This window comes from Pteropus medius, unplaced genomic scaffold, assembly GCF_902729225.1.
Source record: "Pteropus medius unplaced genomic scaffold, Ma_sr-lr_union100, whole genome shotgun sequence".
Taxonomy (NCBI): domain Eukaryota; kingdom Metazoa; phylum Chordata; class Mammalia; order Chiroptera; family Pteropodidae; genus Pteropus; species Pteropus medius.
This window is the reverse complement of record NW_024352787.1, coordinates 22,252,534-22,268,005: the sequence shown is the minus strand read 5'-3', so window position 1 is coordinate 22,268,005 and position 15,472 is coordinate 22,252,534. Positions and strand designations below refer to the sequence as shown.

Genomic DNA, 15,472 nt, shown 5'->3' with positions numbered 1-15,472 from the left:
TAACAATATGGAAACACACCATCACCACCACCGGCAATAGAGTCCATAAACTGGAAAATACATTTGGGGTATTAAAGGCTATCCCCCTCCCCGTTAGTATCCAAGGAAACCAAAATATCCACTGTAGGTTTTTCAGGCTGCGAGGTCCATCCCACACAAAGAAGTCATTGAGGCAGAATTTATCTCTGAACTCTTTCTCGTCACACTACAGTTAGACTTGGCCACAACTGGTGGCCAGAGCCTGGTATTTTCACCTTATGTGCACCATAGCCACAAATATCTCCCCTGGGTGGCTAAACTCCCAGACAGGGCAGGCTCCTTACCATCAAGTTCCTCCACAGAGATATTAGCAAGCTGCTCACTGTCACTGCCAGCAGAGAGAGATCGGTTGAGGTAATTCCCCTTATACAACAAGCCAGCGGTCACATGGTGGAAAGGCATCTTCTCCCTGTTCACAAGAGAAGGGAGGGGAGGAAAGAAATACATCATCATTCATTCTTCCTTTCCTTCCTTAAAGGACCACCCTGTTTTTCAGATGGTCAGTGTTATCTTTTAAATAGTAACATTTCTAGCAAGAAAGTCGGAAAATTCCAGGGCACCTGTGATCTGAACAATTCTCAAATGATCTCAAGTTCTATCCCTTCCTTCACTTTGTCTTACTTCATTTCGTCCATTTAATTATGAATTTGAGCATGTTGCCCTTGCAGACTGTGGGACACCATGTCATCATCAAGCTGTCTCTCCATGCAAATAAGAATACTCTCTGCTCCTCTCCTTGACCTGTTAAATAAACTCTTTCTCAGTTCTCATAAGAAAGGACGACACGCCCCAGAAATGTTAGGCTGCCCAGGGGCTGGACATCTTGGCTGCGACACTGCAGAGATCTCAGCATTTCACTCTTCCCAGGTAAAGCAGGTGTTCTATTCACATAGCACTCAAAGCAGGTAGGGAACGCTAGCCTTTAAGTAAGTATGCACAAGTCTGTACCTCTGAGAAGCAGCCCCCATGCCTGACGAGGAAGCATGAGTGGCTTGTGAACACACACCTGAGGCCCCACTCACACTTGCCCTGCTGTAACTGTGATGATACCTCAAGGTGTCCCAGATCTAAGCAGCTTCCAGCACTCTCCCAGTAAATTAAAGCATCCCCTTACACTAGACTAACAAACTCTCCAGGGAAAGCTCCTCTGCCCAGATGGCCACCACTGAGTCTCAGAAGTTCTCACAATGCAAGACAGCCCAGGGGCTGCCAGTTAAGTTAAAGGGGACAGAAAGGATGTGGTAGGAAAATGAAAGGGCAGGCACAGAGGACAAAGAGGAAAGGCAGTTAGAAAGACGGGCCTCTCTATAGTGAAAAGAGTACGTCTCTCTGTTATGAGCAAGTCACCGAGCATGTCAGGTTCTACTTCCCCATCTGGAAAGAGGGCTAAGAGGACTGTTGAACTGCTGATCAGATGTAAGGAATAGGTAGGAAGTACAGGGAATCAATCACAGAACATGGGTAAAGAACACCTTAACAGAGCTCCCAGAAGGTGAACTGGATAGCACTGAAGGGCTATACTTCCCATGACTGGGGGGACATTCAAGTAGAGGCTGAGGGCCTCCCTGCCAGGGGCTCTGTGGGAGAGAAAAGACCCCTGAGCTCTTTCCCCACACAGCTATCATTATCCACATAAGTCATCTGCAGAGTCCCTTTCAGCACTAAAGTTTGTGTCTGTAGGATAAGCTGGAGTGGCCTAAGCAGCCCCTCTGGGAACTGCTGAATAACAAGGTGTAAATTACGGGAAGACAGCAACAGAAGGCCAGTCTCTGAGGATGAATATTCAAGACACCCAAACCTTGCTGAGTCTCAAACCCCACTCAGAAAAATCCACACAATGGCATTTGTCCCTGCTCATGGGATGCTGGAGCTGGCAGGCACCAGGGGGTGGGGGCCCCTGTCTTCTTTTCTCTGGGACAATACTGAGTGACAGGCCAGCAGGACACCATATTCCCCCTAGTCTAGAGCACACACCAACATGTCCTTATTTGGGCTGACAGCTGCTGACTTAGAGATCAACCAAGGAGACTCCTAAAAGTTACAGGGCTTGACCAAGAGCACAAATCCAGTGAGTGAAAGAATCTGGTCTGGAACACAAGCCTCCTAAATGCTGTTTCAGCCAAGTGGCCTCAGCTGAGCCCAGACATTTCCATTGGGATGTCAAACTCTCATTTCAAATCAAGATGTCTAAAAATGAATTAATTATCTTCCTAAAATATGAGCCGCACTTTCTGATTTCTCTATTTCTATCAAAGGTACTTTTCATTCATCATAACAACTGGGACAACTCTCACAAATGTTCTGAAGCCCAAAAAGTAAAACAGACACATGGCACCTCCAAAACACCCTAACTCTTCACGGCTAACAAAACATACATCCACAGGCTGATCATGAATGGCAGGATGCTCGTTACAAAGTGCACACACATTTGCCAATTATAAGGCATACGTCTTCAGCTAATTACAAGTCAGATTTCCTTCTCCTAAGCCAAATCTATCTTTACACATAAATAAAAAAAAAAAAAAAAAAAAAACCAAGAATCTTTCTTTGGAAGAACAATTTGATTACCATCTCCTCTTTTCTCCAAGTTAAATTTCAGACTAAACAGGTTTAAAAGCAATTATCAAAAGTATGAGTTAGGGCCCCTCTCCCTTTTCCTAAGGCCAATCCTGATTTGGGGGCATGTGCTGTGATCACCTGAGCGACGATTTGATTCCCGTGGTCCAAAGAATGAGAAGTCAATGCTGGCTAACGCTTCCTGTGTGCACTGGCCCCAGGACTGGAGCAGCCTCATCAACTGTTACTTTAACCATCATTTAAGTCCTTTGTAAACATGGGAAGACTCGTACTGATCTAATCTAATTTCCCTACCTGCAGGGATTCCCCACTCAGATCAGTCCAGGCACTGAAAGCATTTCTTCCCATTTCACACTCATCACTCTAGTTTCTAAGCATTTTGTAAATATCTTTCCATTATCACCTTTTACCTGGTTGACTGGGCTTTAGATCCGCCCCACAAATTTTTATAGCTGTAGTAACAAGTTCATACTCAAAAGAACATATCTAAGCCACGCCCCAGTTCAGTCACAGAATAAATGTTAAGTCCTTTGCAGAGAAAACTGGTCATAACTGAATCCTTTTTGATATATCATCATAATTTGCTTCTGGAAAAAGCAGCTTATAAAATTGGGTACATATTCAATTCCTTCAGTCCCTGCACTCAAAATGCTCAATGTCTAGTAGGAAAGAAAACATGTGCAATTGAACCATCCATATAGATAAATTAAGTCATGTTCAAGAAAGGGAAGAACATTATTTCAAGTAAGCTAAAAACGGCTGCTGCAATTAAGGACTAAATTTCACTCCAAGCCACCTGGGGAAACCCAAGCTTAAGAGTTTCATTTTGGTGAAGGAAGATAGAAGTTCATTGGCAAAGACAAACAGAGTCCTGAACTAAAACTTAAAGATGGATTCTCATATGGAGGGTAATGAACAAATATTTATATATTTTTTTCCCAAAGGCAATTTTACTCATTGAGAAATATTATCTAAGTGACTGTTTATTATGTGAACAATTTTTCTGTAAGGCAATATGATTTCATGATTAAGAGTCAGGAATTTGGGGACAAAAACAGTGTTAGATTTAAATCCAAGCTCTGCCCTTAATAGCCATGTAGGTAAGGTACTTATCTTCTGTAAGCCCCAGTTTCCTCCTCTGTAAACCGGGGTTTTCATACGTACTGAATAGTATTTTTGTAAATATGAAATAAGATAAGGTATGGAAAGCACCAGACTTAGCACCAGGCACATTCTTAATAAATATCATCAGTAGTTACTTACTAAGGATTATAAGAAGAAGGATACAGGGGGAAAGGAAGTCACAGATGTAGTAGATTGAAGATAAAATATGCTGAGTTTTAAAGGAGGGTCAGTGAGGACATGGCAGAGGGTGAGCTTCAGAGAGAAGCTAGCTGGCATTCTGCACCATGGTTTGAGGGATCCGGTGTGTGGGTGGCTGAGTGCCAGGGGACCTGGTGAGTGGTGAGTGGTGTCGGGAGGCAGCTACCTGAATCAGGAGGAGGAGGTTATTTAAATGGAAAGTACTGGAACTGAGGAAGAGTCTATTTCCTGGGAACCAGGGAGCCTGGTTCTACGGTCACATAATGGACAAGGTGTCAGGAGGTTAAAAACAAAAGGAGTGTTTCCTGTCAAGGAACTGGCACATTTCTTGGCAGAGTAATAAACTAAAGAGCCCCATTCACAGTGACATGATATGATGCCCTTCTGTGATAGTTAATTTTATATGTCAATTTGACTGGGCCACAGGGTGCCCAGATAATTGGTCAATTATTCTGGGTGTCTCTGAGGATGTTTCTGGATGAGATTAACATTTGAATCCACAGACTGAGTAATGCAGATTGCCCTCCCTCATGTGGGAGGCCTTGGTCAATCTGTTGGAGGCCTGAATAGAACAAAAAGGCAGGGGAAGGGAGAATTCATTCTCTCTGCCTGACTGTTAAGCTGGAACATTGGTCTCCTCCTGCCTTTGGACTCCAACCCAGGCTCAGACCGGAGCTCACGCCATCATCTCTCCTGGGTCTCCAGCTTGCCAATCACACACTGTGGCACTTTTCAGCCTCCACAACCATGTAAGCCAATCACTTATAAATATATATACCTCCTATTGGTTATGTTTCTCTGGAGAACCTAGATGAATACACCTTTCATTTTTTCTCTACAGTACCAAAGACCCAGGCATATTGCTGTAGTCTGCTATTATTGATTGCTGTAGTCTGCTGTTATTGTTATGGACAAAGAGTGTGCCAAAACACAATTTTGCAGGGCCTGTACAGCAGTGCTAGAGTGTGCTCTGTGGACCACTGCCAGTCAAACACTGCTGGTCTGCAATGAGATAAGGACAGGAATTCAGAGACAGCATTGAAATTTTTATAGCAATCTATAGCATTGTCCCACACCTAACCATGTGACCAACAGACTCAATTTTTTAATATCTTTGCTTTATATTTTTCCAGCAATTCATTCTTACTGTATTTTACAAAAGCATCAATCTGCCAAGGACTATAACTTAAAAAATAAAAAATAAAAAAAACAAGTCCTTACCCACAAATAGTGTAAGAAGCACTGCTCTACAATACTTTAATTTACATAGATTTCTTGTAATGAACCAGAGAGAGAAGGGAAGAAAGACATCTAGAGAAATGCATTTCAACTTGTCTCTGAAACTTTTTCAAAGAACTTAAGTTTCTTTAAGTTTTAGATGGACTTTGAAAAGGAGGTGAAGTATGGGTTTTTTGTAGAGTGCCTAGGGTATGCATGGAATCTACTGCAGACCTGACAGAACTTCCTGTCCTCTAATTACCAGACAGACATGCAAAGGGCAACACTGACCTTGCATTCTAAATGTTAAAGAGCCTAGCCAACCCTGATAGGGTCTTTGTCAAATTCCTCTAAATATATCCATAAAGGCACACAAAACTAATAATATTCTTGACAGCATCAATGGCAGGGTGTGGAAGAAGCTCCCATTAAGTCAGCACAGTTAGGATTAGAATGACAATCAGTGGCATGCCCACGCGTTGAATTCAGAAACTAAATCATAAAGTCAGATAGTGAAGAGATAAAAAGAAGAGATTTTTATCTAACCAAATTCTCTCCCATTTCAGGGACTTAGGGATGGCCAACTATGACATCAGACAATCACCTTTCCGACTATATTAGAACTGCTTTTTAAAAATAGCTAGGGTCAAATCCCCACTGTTCTTATCACCACTGTGAAGCAGCAACCCCTTTCCTCTGGCTACTCAGGGATCACCCCTACCAGTATGCAACATAGCTGGGAACAGAAGGGTCTGGGGCATGGGCCCTGCCCATGAAGATATGAAATTCTCTGCAGGCACGGCGTCAATGAGAATGGACCTTAGAAACAATGACCTATGGGGAATATTATGGTTTGTTCGTGTACTGCTTTTAATTTAAAAAAATTGCAGAAGGCCCTAGATACCCTCGAAAATGTATGTCTCCTCCTCAGAATCCAAGAGTTAAGTTATAAGGACAAGAAGATCCAGCAAAGATGCATTAGATAAATGCCAGCTAGACACTGGGCATTTGGCTAAGTACTTATAAAACAGTTGTGTTCCCTTGTTAAGATCCTGCAGGGGCATGCCAGTTGGCAAACAAGGTTTGGACAGAGCTCAAATCAGACAGCAGTGAATAAGCAGAAAACACCAATGTGGGGGTCTGTATAAAAGTTCTTCGTCATTGGAGGAGTAAGCACATTCGAAAAGATGTAAAGCAGAAAAGCATATTGTCAATAATGATGCGATATTAGAAGACAATTTTACAAAGTTTCTGATTACGTCCTTAAAAACAAGTTCAGAGAGCAGAGTGTCTATGAAATAAGAATGCAAATTCATAAAGAAATATCAGAGTAAGCTGAGGAGATATCAAGTCAAAAAGAAAAGAGCTTGCTGTGAGGCAAACTGATTTGGAAAAAAATGTAGGCCTTTGCAAAGCAAAGAACAAATCTGAAAAAAGTAGCAGAATGGAAATCTACATTAAGGACAATAAAGAATATTTCAAACCAACAAAAAATTCAGTAAATAATATAACGCACCCACAGACCCACCAAACAGATTGAACACAGGCTAATATTTTGCCTTATTTGCTTTGGATTTTTTTAAAAGAAATAATATATTACACATTGAAGCCCTGCCCACCTATTGTATTCCTCCACCTTCTTTCCTCCACTGTGACAACTCTACTCTGGAATGGAATGTATCCTTCTGTCCATGTTTCTAAACTTTCTTACACTTGGATGTAACTATATAGAATATACTATAGTATTGCTGTATGTGTCTTTAAATTTATATAAGTAATATCACACCGTACATATGCTTTTGTAACTTGCACATTTTACTCTGTTAGACTTTAGAGCTTTGTACAAATCCATACACATACAACTCCTTAATTTATTTTTAACTGCTTCATAGTTTTCCACTTTATAAACATTGCAATTTATCCATTATCCAATTCAAAGAAAAAGTATTCTGCGATGAATATCCTCATGTGTGCTCCTTGTATACATTTGCAGAGACTTCTCTAACCTACATACCTAGATAAAATATTACAGATTTTTGCCAAATGGCTCTCTAAAGTGGTGAATTAGTTATCTATTGCTACATAACAAATTACCCCTGAACTTAGCAACTTAAAACAGAAGTACTATCTCAAAGGTTCTGTGGGTCAGGAATCAAGAGTTGTTGAGCTGAGTGGCTCTGGCTCAGGAAGTGTCATGAGGTTGCCATCAAGACATTGACCAGGGGTACCACCATCAGGAGGTGGAGTGGTGCTGGAGGAGCCACTTCCAAGATAGTTCACTCACTTGGCTGTTCACCAAAGGTCTCACTTCCTGTTGGCCCCTACCTAGGGCCACTCAAGTGACTTCTCCAGGGCAAGTAAGCGATTCAAGAAGCAGAAGGAGGGAACTTTTATAACTTGGTCTCAGAAATCACACACCATCACTTTCACCACATCCTATACATTAGAGGCAAGTCGCCAAGTACAGCCCACACCTATGGACCGGGAAATTGGGCTCCACCTTTTGAAAGATGGAGTATCAAAGAATTTGTGACCATATTTTAAAACCGTCATAGTGGTTGTGGCAATTTACAGACCAACCAAAAAGTCTAACACCATGTCTATTTCCGAGTAGCCTTGCCAGCACTAGGTACTATCAGACTGTTTCATTTTTCTTAGATCTCTTTGATTGCTAATTTAGGCATCTTGTTATATGGTTTTGGGCCATTCTGATTTCCTCTCCTATAAATTTGTTCTTCATCTTTATCTATTGGATTGTTTTAGATTGCTTAGTTCTTCCATGTTATTGTTGTCCAATATTTCAGTTCAACCTTACTTTTAAAAACCCAAAATCAGTCATTACTGCTGTCGTTGTTATTGTTACATCTTATAACCAATGCTTATCTAGACTTTTCCACAAGTTTACCAGTTTCTCTGTTCATTGCTGCTTCTTGCTGAACACTCTCTCCTTCTGGGTTCAGTTGTCTCCTTAGTGAGGGGAATTTAGTAATTCTTTCATTGAGCAGCTGCAAGTGGAAATCTTTGTAAGGCTTTGTCTTTAAAAAAAAAAAAGATTTCAATTTCATTTGAATTATAGTTCTAACTTGGTAGAAAATTATAAATTTATTATTTCCTTAGTACTCTGAAGATATTTTGTTGCTGATGAGAAACCTACTTGCTGTTCACCTGTTAATACTCATTCTGGACAATTCAATGTTTTCAGATATAGGCTCTTCCAATCTCTATAATCATAAATTTCATAAATTCTTATTAGATGTATGTTGGCCCTCTTTATTCAAGCTTGATACTCTTGATTGGCTCATTCAACATCCACTTATACTCCATCAATTGAAGAAGTTGAAGAGCTAATAACTTTTCCAGATTCTCTTGCTACTAGAGTCCTAGATGAGGATTAGCCCCCAGATTTTAAAGCACTTTTACAAGTTTGGAATATAGAAGCAAGATGAAAGCAGTAGTGTACTGGTAAATGTTTTCCAACTGGGTTTCAAAAAAAGTCTTAATTTGCAGCATTTTCTTACTTCCATGGTATAGATACTCCCAAACGGCCAATTTCAAGCCATCAGCATGAAGTCACTGAATATGGACTTGAGAAGAGACATGCAATAGTATATCAGCATATCATTATACAGTATTTCCATCTTACACTGCCATAGACTAAATTTACCACAAAATCATAGATAACAATGAAGTGTAGTCAAATGAGGAAGTGATAAGTTTTGTTTTTTGATATAATTTAATGATAAGTTTATACTTTATTTAAGAATGTAAGTTTATATTTCATTTATCATTTATTTAAAAATGGCTATGTTTACTAATCTGCTCACAAAATTCCTGAAAATTTAACAACTGGCTTTCACAAGCTGGTATGAGCTGACTTCAGCATACCACTGGATGAGGGCCTGTTTCTTTCCTACAGGAAAGAAAAGTCATGGAAACATGATGTTTTCCTGCAGCAACATTCCATTGTCCACACTCCAGCTCCCTGACTGTGAAGAAGCAGTCATGGTAGTGGTAGTAAGAATAACAATGACTTCTGAATCTTCAGGTCACAGCCTCAAGAGTTCATTCTCCAGCTTTTGGGGGATCAAGAGAAAGTTGCAGGACCAGCAAGCATACTCCAGTGGCACTCTCAGTAGTGGTAACTCTCCTGGAGGGTCGATTCTGAATTACTCTCAGAGTCATCCTGGAGACCCACCTAAATAAACTCCATCCTTCAGCCCTTCAGCAATTTTGTAAGCATCAAATACCCTGTATTAAATTCCTTACTGCTTAAAATACACAGACTGATTACTAGTCTTTGAACAAAACCTTAACTGATACATTATAACATCTTCCAAGTTACTTAAACTCTTTCTTTTTAATTTTCATATTTTTATTTCTGTGTATCTTATAAGCAATTCTTTCAAAAGTATTTTTTAGTTCATGAATTCTTTTTTCAGTTATAACTTAACTTATGGTTTAATCTATCCAGTGAGTTCTTCGTCTAAATGACTTTTCCATTTCTAGCAGTTTAATTTGGTTATTTTATAAATCTACCACTTATTTTTCGAGTATGAATCTTGCATTATAATTTTTATTCTTTTACCTTTTCATGTTTTCTTTGGGAATGTCATTCTATTGTCTCAATTGTTTAAGGCACTAATCCTCCTTTTTTTACTTCTTTCACTTCTCCTAGTGGTCAACTGTTTCCTGGTATACTTTGTCACTTTTTGTGGGCAGGCACTCTGGCAGTGTCTTTAGCAGGTGTTGCTTTTCTCTTTGCAGCTACACGTGCTCGGAGATCTATGTCCATAGCACAGGTGCCACGGGTGTTTCACCAGTTGAGGACCAGTTTGTAAATTCATTCTTGGCTTGGAATATCTGCACCACATTGGCAGTATAAATTTGGGCTACATACCCTGAAAATAGGTTTGGCGTTCTGATTCATCATTGGAGGCTTTCTCTTCTGCAGGCATCATTTTGGGCAGAAATAACCCTGTCTGTCACTTTGCTGAGAACTGGGCCAACTGCGTCAATTCCCCTTTATTGGAAGGGCAGCCAAACAAGGGTCTCGGTTCCTGCTTCCTGCTTATTGTGGGTGCAAGACTATATCTGTCTGGACAGTAAAACTCCCAACTACCAGAGCCCTTTTGGGTTTTCTTACTCTACAGCAGCATCCACCCCTACACTTCCTCTCTGGGCTCTGTGTTTCTTCTTCCTTCCTTTCACACTTATTTTACCAGTTAGAGTGTATCAGGAAAACAGAGCCCATGTCAGGTAGTTCAGTAGAAGGATTTAAAACAGAGCTATATACTGAGTAGTTAGAAAAGGTGAAAAGCCCAACAGAGTCTGTTTAGCACAATTAGCAAGAGCAAAAGTTGTTCCTACCCCTAGTCTAGAGAAACATATGGAGAAGTCAGCATTTCCAGAACCTCAAAGTTGGGGTGTCCAGAAGGAGCTAGAACCATGGAAGAGGCTGCCCAACATGAACTGGGACAGAAAGAGGTACTCTGCTCTGCCAAGATCCAGCAAGAGCTTGAGAGATCAGCACTGCTGGAGACATTCGTCAAGGGCAGGTAGGGGTGGGAAGCCTTTATCTCCATCCCCACCTTCTCATCTCCTATCGGTACCTCCCTTTGGCCAGGGATTCTGGAAATGCAGCTTGCAAGGATGGGTTCCTACAATTCAGAATGGAGCAAGGGGAGGGAGAGGGATAAATAAGTAAGCAAGCAGGCAAAAGACTGGAAGAGCTACATATTTAAATTTTTGTTATATTTTATCCATCATTTCTGTGTTTATAGCAGGAAAAGAATCCACATTAGCTTAGTGACCACACTAACAGAACTAAATAGCCTTGTGACATTTTTGAATTTCAAGGATGAGTTAAAACCCACTGAGCATCAAGGTAGAAAATGCAGATTACCCACAAAGGAACAAACAAAAGGGTTTCAGCTTCCTTCAGAACAGCAAGCAGCCAACTGGCTGCCCTTAGAGAGTCCCTTAAAGTAAAATGAGTGGAGAGGTTTACAGATTGAATTATGGGAAAAGACTTTAAGGCAAAGGTAAAAGATAAAAAGGTTTTAACTTCATAACAATTCCAAATAAGAAGCACTGAGCTACAATGGATGTCATTTTATGTTTAAAAAGGGTCAACTCCAAAACGATAATATATTAATCAAACTCCTATGTATCATACATCATACTGTTATAAAGCAAAAGAAATTTAAATATAAAGAAAAACATTTAAAAAGGTGCTAAAAAAATTGCTGAAGACTTCAAGACAAAAAAACAAAAATAAAGGTTATATAAATAAGGTAAACATTTTTCTATAAGGCTGATTTAGTGTTTGTGTGTGTGCGTGTGTGTGTGTGTGTGTGTGTGTGTGCGCATGTGTGTCTCTGTCTGTCTGTCTGTGTCTGCACCCACCCCATCTCCAACCACCAGAGATCACTTTCCAGATGTCTGTAAAACATTAACAAAAATTTATCAAGTATAAGGCCACAAAGCAAACTTCAGTAAAAGTTTTCAAACACAGGTCTGGCACGGCTGTACATAAGCAGAAACAGTTTAAAAACTCGATATTTTAAAAGCTAAAATTGACATGTTTTCCAGCTTTATTTAGCTATTTTCAACATATAACATTGTATATGTTTAAGGTGTACAATGTGTTGATTTGATACACTTTGATACAGTTGTATATGGCAAAATGATTACCATCTTAGCATTAAGTAACACCTCCATCACACTATTTCTTTTTGGTGGTGAGGATATTTAATCAGTAACTTTCAAATATATGATATGATATTATTAACCATAACCACCATGCTGTACATTAGATCCTCAGAACTTATTTATTAAAATCGAAAAAATTATATACTCTCTTAAATACTTCCTATATCAAAATTTAAATTTAAATTATAGGTAATCTTTAAAATAAAAATGGAAATAATTCTTATTTTAAAAAAGCATGTGAGGTGTAGCAATGCAGCACTCAGATAAAATGTGAGATATTTAAGTGCTCTCATTATTTTAAGGAGAAAAGATAAATACTAATCAATGTTCAATGTTAACTTCTTAGAAAAATAACAATACAAAGAAAACAGAAAAAAGGAAATAATGAGAGAGATGAATTAGAAACAAATAAATTAAAGGAGTTGGTTCTCTGAAACAAAAGTAATAAACTAGACAAATTTCTGACAAGTTTATTAAAACAAATAGAGAAAACACAAATAGACAATTATTCTAAATATGAGAATTCTATGTGCGACTCTACACTAATAAATTTAAAACTGCTAAAATGAGTGCTTCTCTCTCAAAATATAGAAATTGGATTTTTATTGGAAAAAATATGATGTAATATTATTCATGCTTATTAAAAATCTTGAGATAACACTTTGTTATACAATGATTTGAAGATCTGGTTTTATGTTGGGTGTATTTTCATATTTGATTTTAACATCAGCCATAACCAAAAATACACCTCAGAAAGAGACACAGATCCAAATGCAAGAAAAATGTCATTGGCAGCATTTACAAAATCACAATATTCATTCTTCAATTCCATCCCACAAGTATGCCACGACTTTTGCTGATATTTGGCTGATCAAATTTTATCTTCCCTAAAGTCAACAGACGATTTTACAAAGTAATTGGAAGCAATTGCATTTTAATATTTTTAATAAATGGGTCTAAAAAACACTTGATCAATCCATTTGGAAGATTCTTATACAGTTAAAAAAATGTGTTTTCCAGATTTTTTAACTTCACAGATTTGGGTTTGTACAAAGCACACTCACATCATTTTTCTTAAGCAACAAAACCATACAAAGGTTAAAACGTCTCAAAAAACATCCATTTTCAAAAATGTTCTTTCTATAGCATGAGTTTGCTTCGAAAAGCAATTATTTCCTTAATCTTTGTTAAGATGGCAAACGACATCCTGCCATCTCATAAAAGATCAGCAAATGTGCATCATTTGCCTGTTAATGACAGGAAATGTCTGACTCTTCTTTGTGTTTCACAATTATGTTAAGAACTTTCCTTGATATAAGCTACACACTTTATTGTGGCATAAAAACCAGCAGCAGTCATTTTCCATTTCATTTCAAAGATTTAGGCCAGGTTTCATTATTCATGAAAGTGAAGACAGTTCAACATTTTAAAGTCTTTTTGAAGTTGTTAAATTATTTTGGCCAGTTTTTTGTCCAATGTGATGGGCTTGTCAATGTTTCAATTGACCACAGGAAATGCCAGCTTTGTCACTGTCTTGAGGTCCACTTCTGCCACACAGGACTGGCATCGGAGTGTGGCACAGGCAATTGACAGTGTCACTGTGTACAGTAGATCTTAGTAAAGTATAATTTCTATGTCTTCTCTTTTCTTCCTACACCCCCAAGGAACACCTTACCCATCCCAATATGAAATTCACTGTAGGGTTATTGTCATTAAAATGAGGAAAAAGACAAGATACCCTTTACCTCCACTGTTAAGTAACACTTTCCTAGAAATTCTACTTAATGCAGTAAAACATGAACAAAACTAAGAGACTATTGAAAAGGAATAAACCAAGAAAAAATTAAATAATCAAAAACCTAGAGTTAAATAGATGTAAATATTTAAATCATCTTTCATAGTAAAAGGTGGTTTAATGTTGAAATGTAACTTAAAGAAATTACAAAGGAAAAGTTTGAGAGCCTTGCCAGCATAAACATATAAACTTCTGAACATTATAAACAGCATAAATAAAAGTAATAGGCAAAGAAGTACACAAAATACATGAGCATACAATGCACAAAACTGGAAAAACAAAATACTAATACTAATAAAATACATGAAAACAATACTTAATCTCACAAGAAACCCCCACAAATATATGCTATCTGTTTTTCAGTGTGGGAAGGTGTTGTTTGTTTTTTGTTTTTACATACTAGTGAGAATATAATGGGACTGGTACTCTGTAGTAATTAAAGCAACAGCTTAGAGAAAACAATATGGAAATTACATATGGAGTCTAAAAAATGGTTCTCACCCTTTGACCCAGTAACTTTATTGTTTCAAATCTATCCTGAGATATGGTCAAAGATTTGTGCACCAAAAAAATTGCATTGTACTATAATTAAAATAAAAAAAAAACGAAGATTAAAAAAAAAAGAAAGGAAGACAAGGAAAAAATCTAAAAATATAGAAATCGATAAGCAAAGTACATTTATATGAGATTATGTTGTGTATTGATGTTGACAAAAATTTTAATGACATCAGAAATCTTTATAATATACTGTTCATCCAAAAATTATTTCAGGTAGGAAAACTGGACACATTTCTCTCTCCTAAATTTCCATGAAAATTATAGTATAGTGGAACAAAATGGAATACGTTTATAAAAATATCAAATATGGAAAAGGGGGGACCATCATCAGTCCAAAAAAACTGACAAATCTCTGGAAGGCAGGATGATTTTGCTCATCTTGATGGACAAGTTTGAATAGACCAAGGTCGGGCTCAAAGTATGACAAGGGGAAGGCCATGGAACACCTCAGAGCACCCAAACTGACATGTTTAACTAAGAGCTGGAATAGAGACAGGGTGGAACTGAGGGCAACTGATTAAAGCTCTTTCCTCGGAAGAGCAGGCTAGGTCCTCCACCACAAGGAGATGGTCTTATTAAAGGAGAGAGCTGCCTGACCGTTGGGTAGCTGCTCCAGGGCAAGGCCCTCCTCCTCTGGCATTGGCCTATGGGCAAACCTATTCACCCTTCCCTGTCTCGGAGCCTATATATTCTTCTGCTCATCAACATGCCACATCCCTGTAAAGGTATGCAGCCATTCCTCTGAGTTGGGGGAAGAGGGGAGCTGATATTGAGAGGAAACTTGACTCTTAATGGCACATTTCATTCGGAAATGTCAGAATGCCAGTGGCCAAATGAGGATTGACAGAAAATCAGTGTCACCAAAGAGCAAGACCAAAAAGATCAAATAAATTAATAAAAAAAAAAAAGACAGAAAGATGACCCCAGAGACAACAATTAGGCATCTGGGAAGAAAAGACACTTGGGAGGAATGTTAATGTAACATTTCAGGGAGATGGTAGAGGCTATAAAAATAAATCAATAAGATCAAGAATTCAGGCAAGTTAAAATTTTGATTGGAAAAAAAATCTATAGGCCTAGAAGGGAAAGTCATGGAAATCACACAGAATATAGAAAAATAGAAATAAAAAATTTGAGAGAAAATTTAATTAGTAAGTACGAAGGATTAATGCAGAAGGGCCACACGTACCTAACAAGCATTTCAGAATGAGAGAAAGAACATGGAAGAGAGAAAATAATAGAAGAAAAACT

General features: G+C 38.4%; 1 protein-coding gene across 1 annotated transcript in view; it reads right to left on the bottom strand.

The window, feature by feature from the left end:
* CALN1 (calneuron 1) overlaps positions 1-15,472 on the bottom strand; it is a 409,688-nt gene that overhangs the window by 369,922 nt on the left and 24,294 nt on the right. The window contains exon 2 of the mRNA XM_039849137.1: positions 324-448. Coding sequence (XP_039705071.1) covers positions 324-441 — 118 coding nt within the window. The 5' untranslated portion in view covers positions 442-448. The remainder of the gene's footprint in view (positions 1-323; positions 449-15,472) is intronic.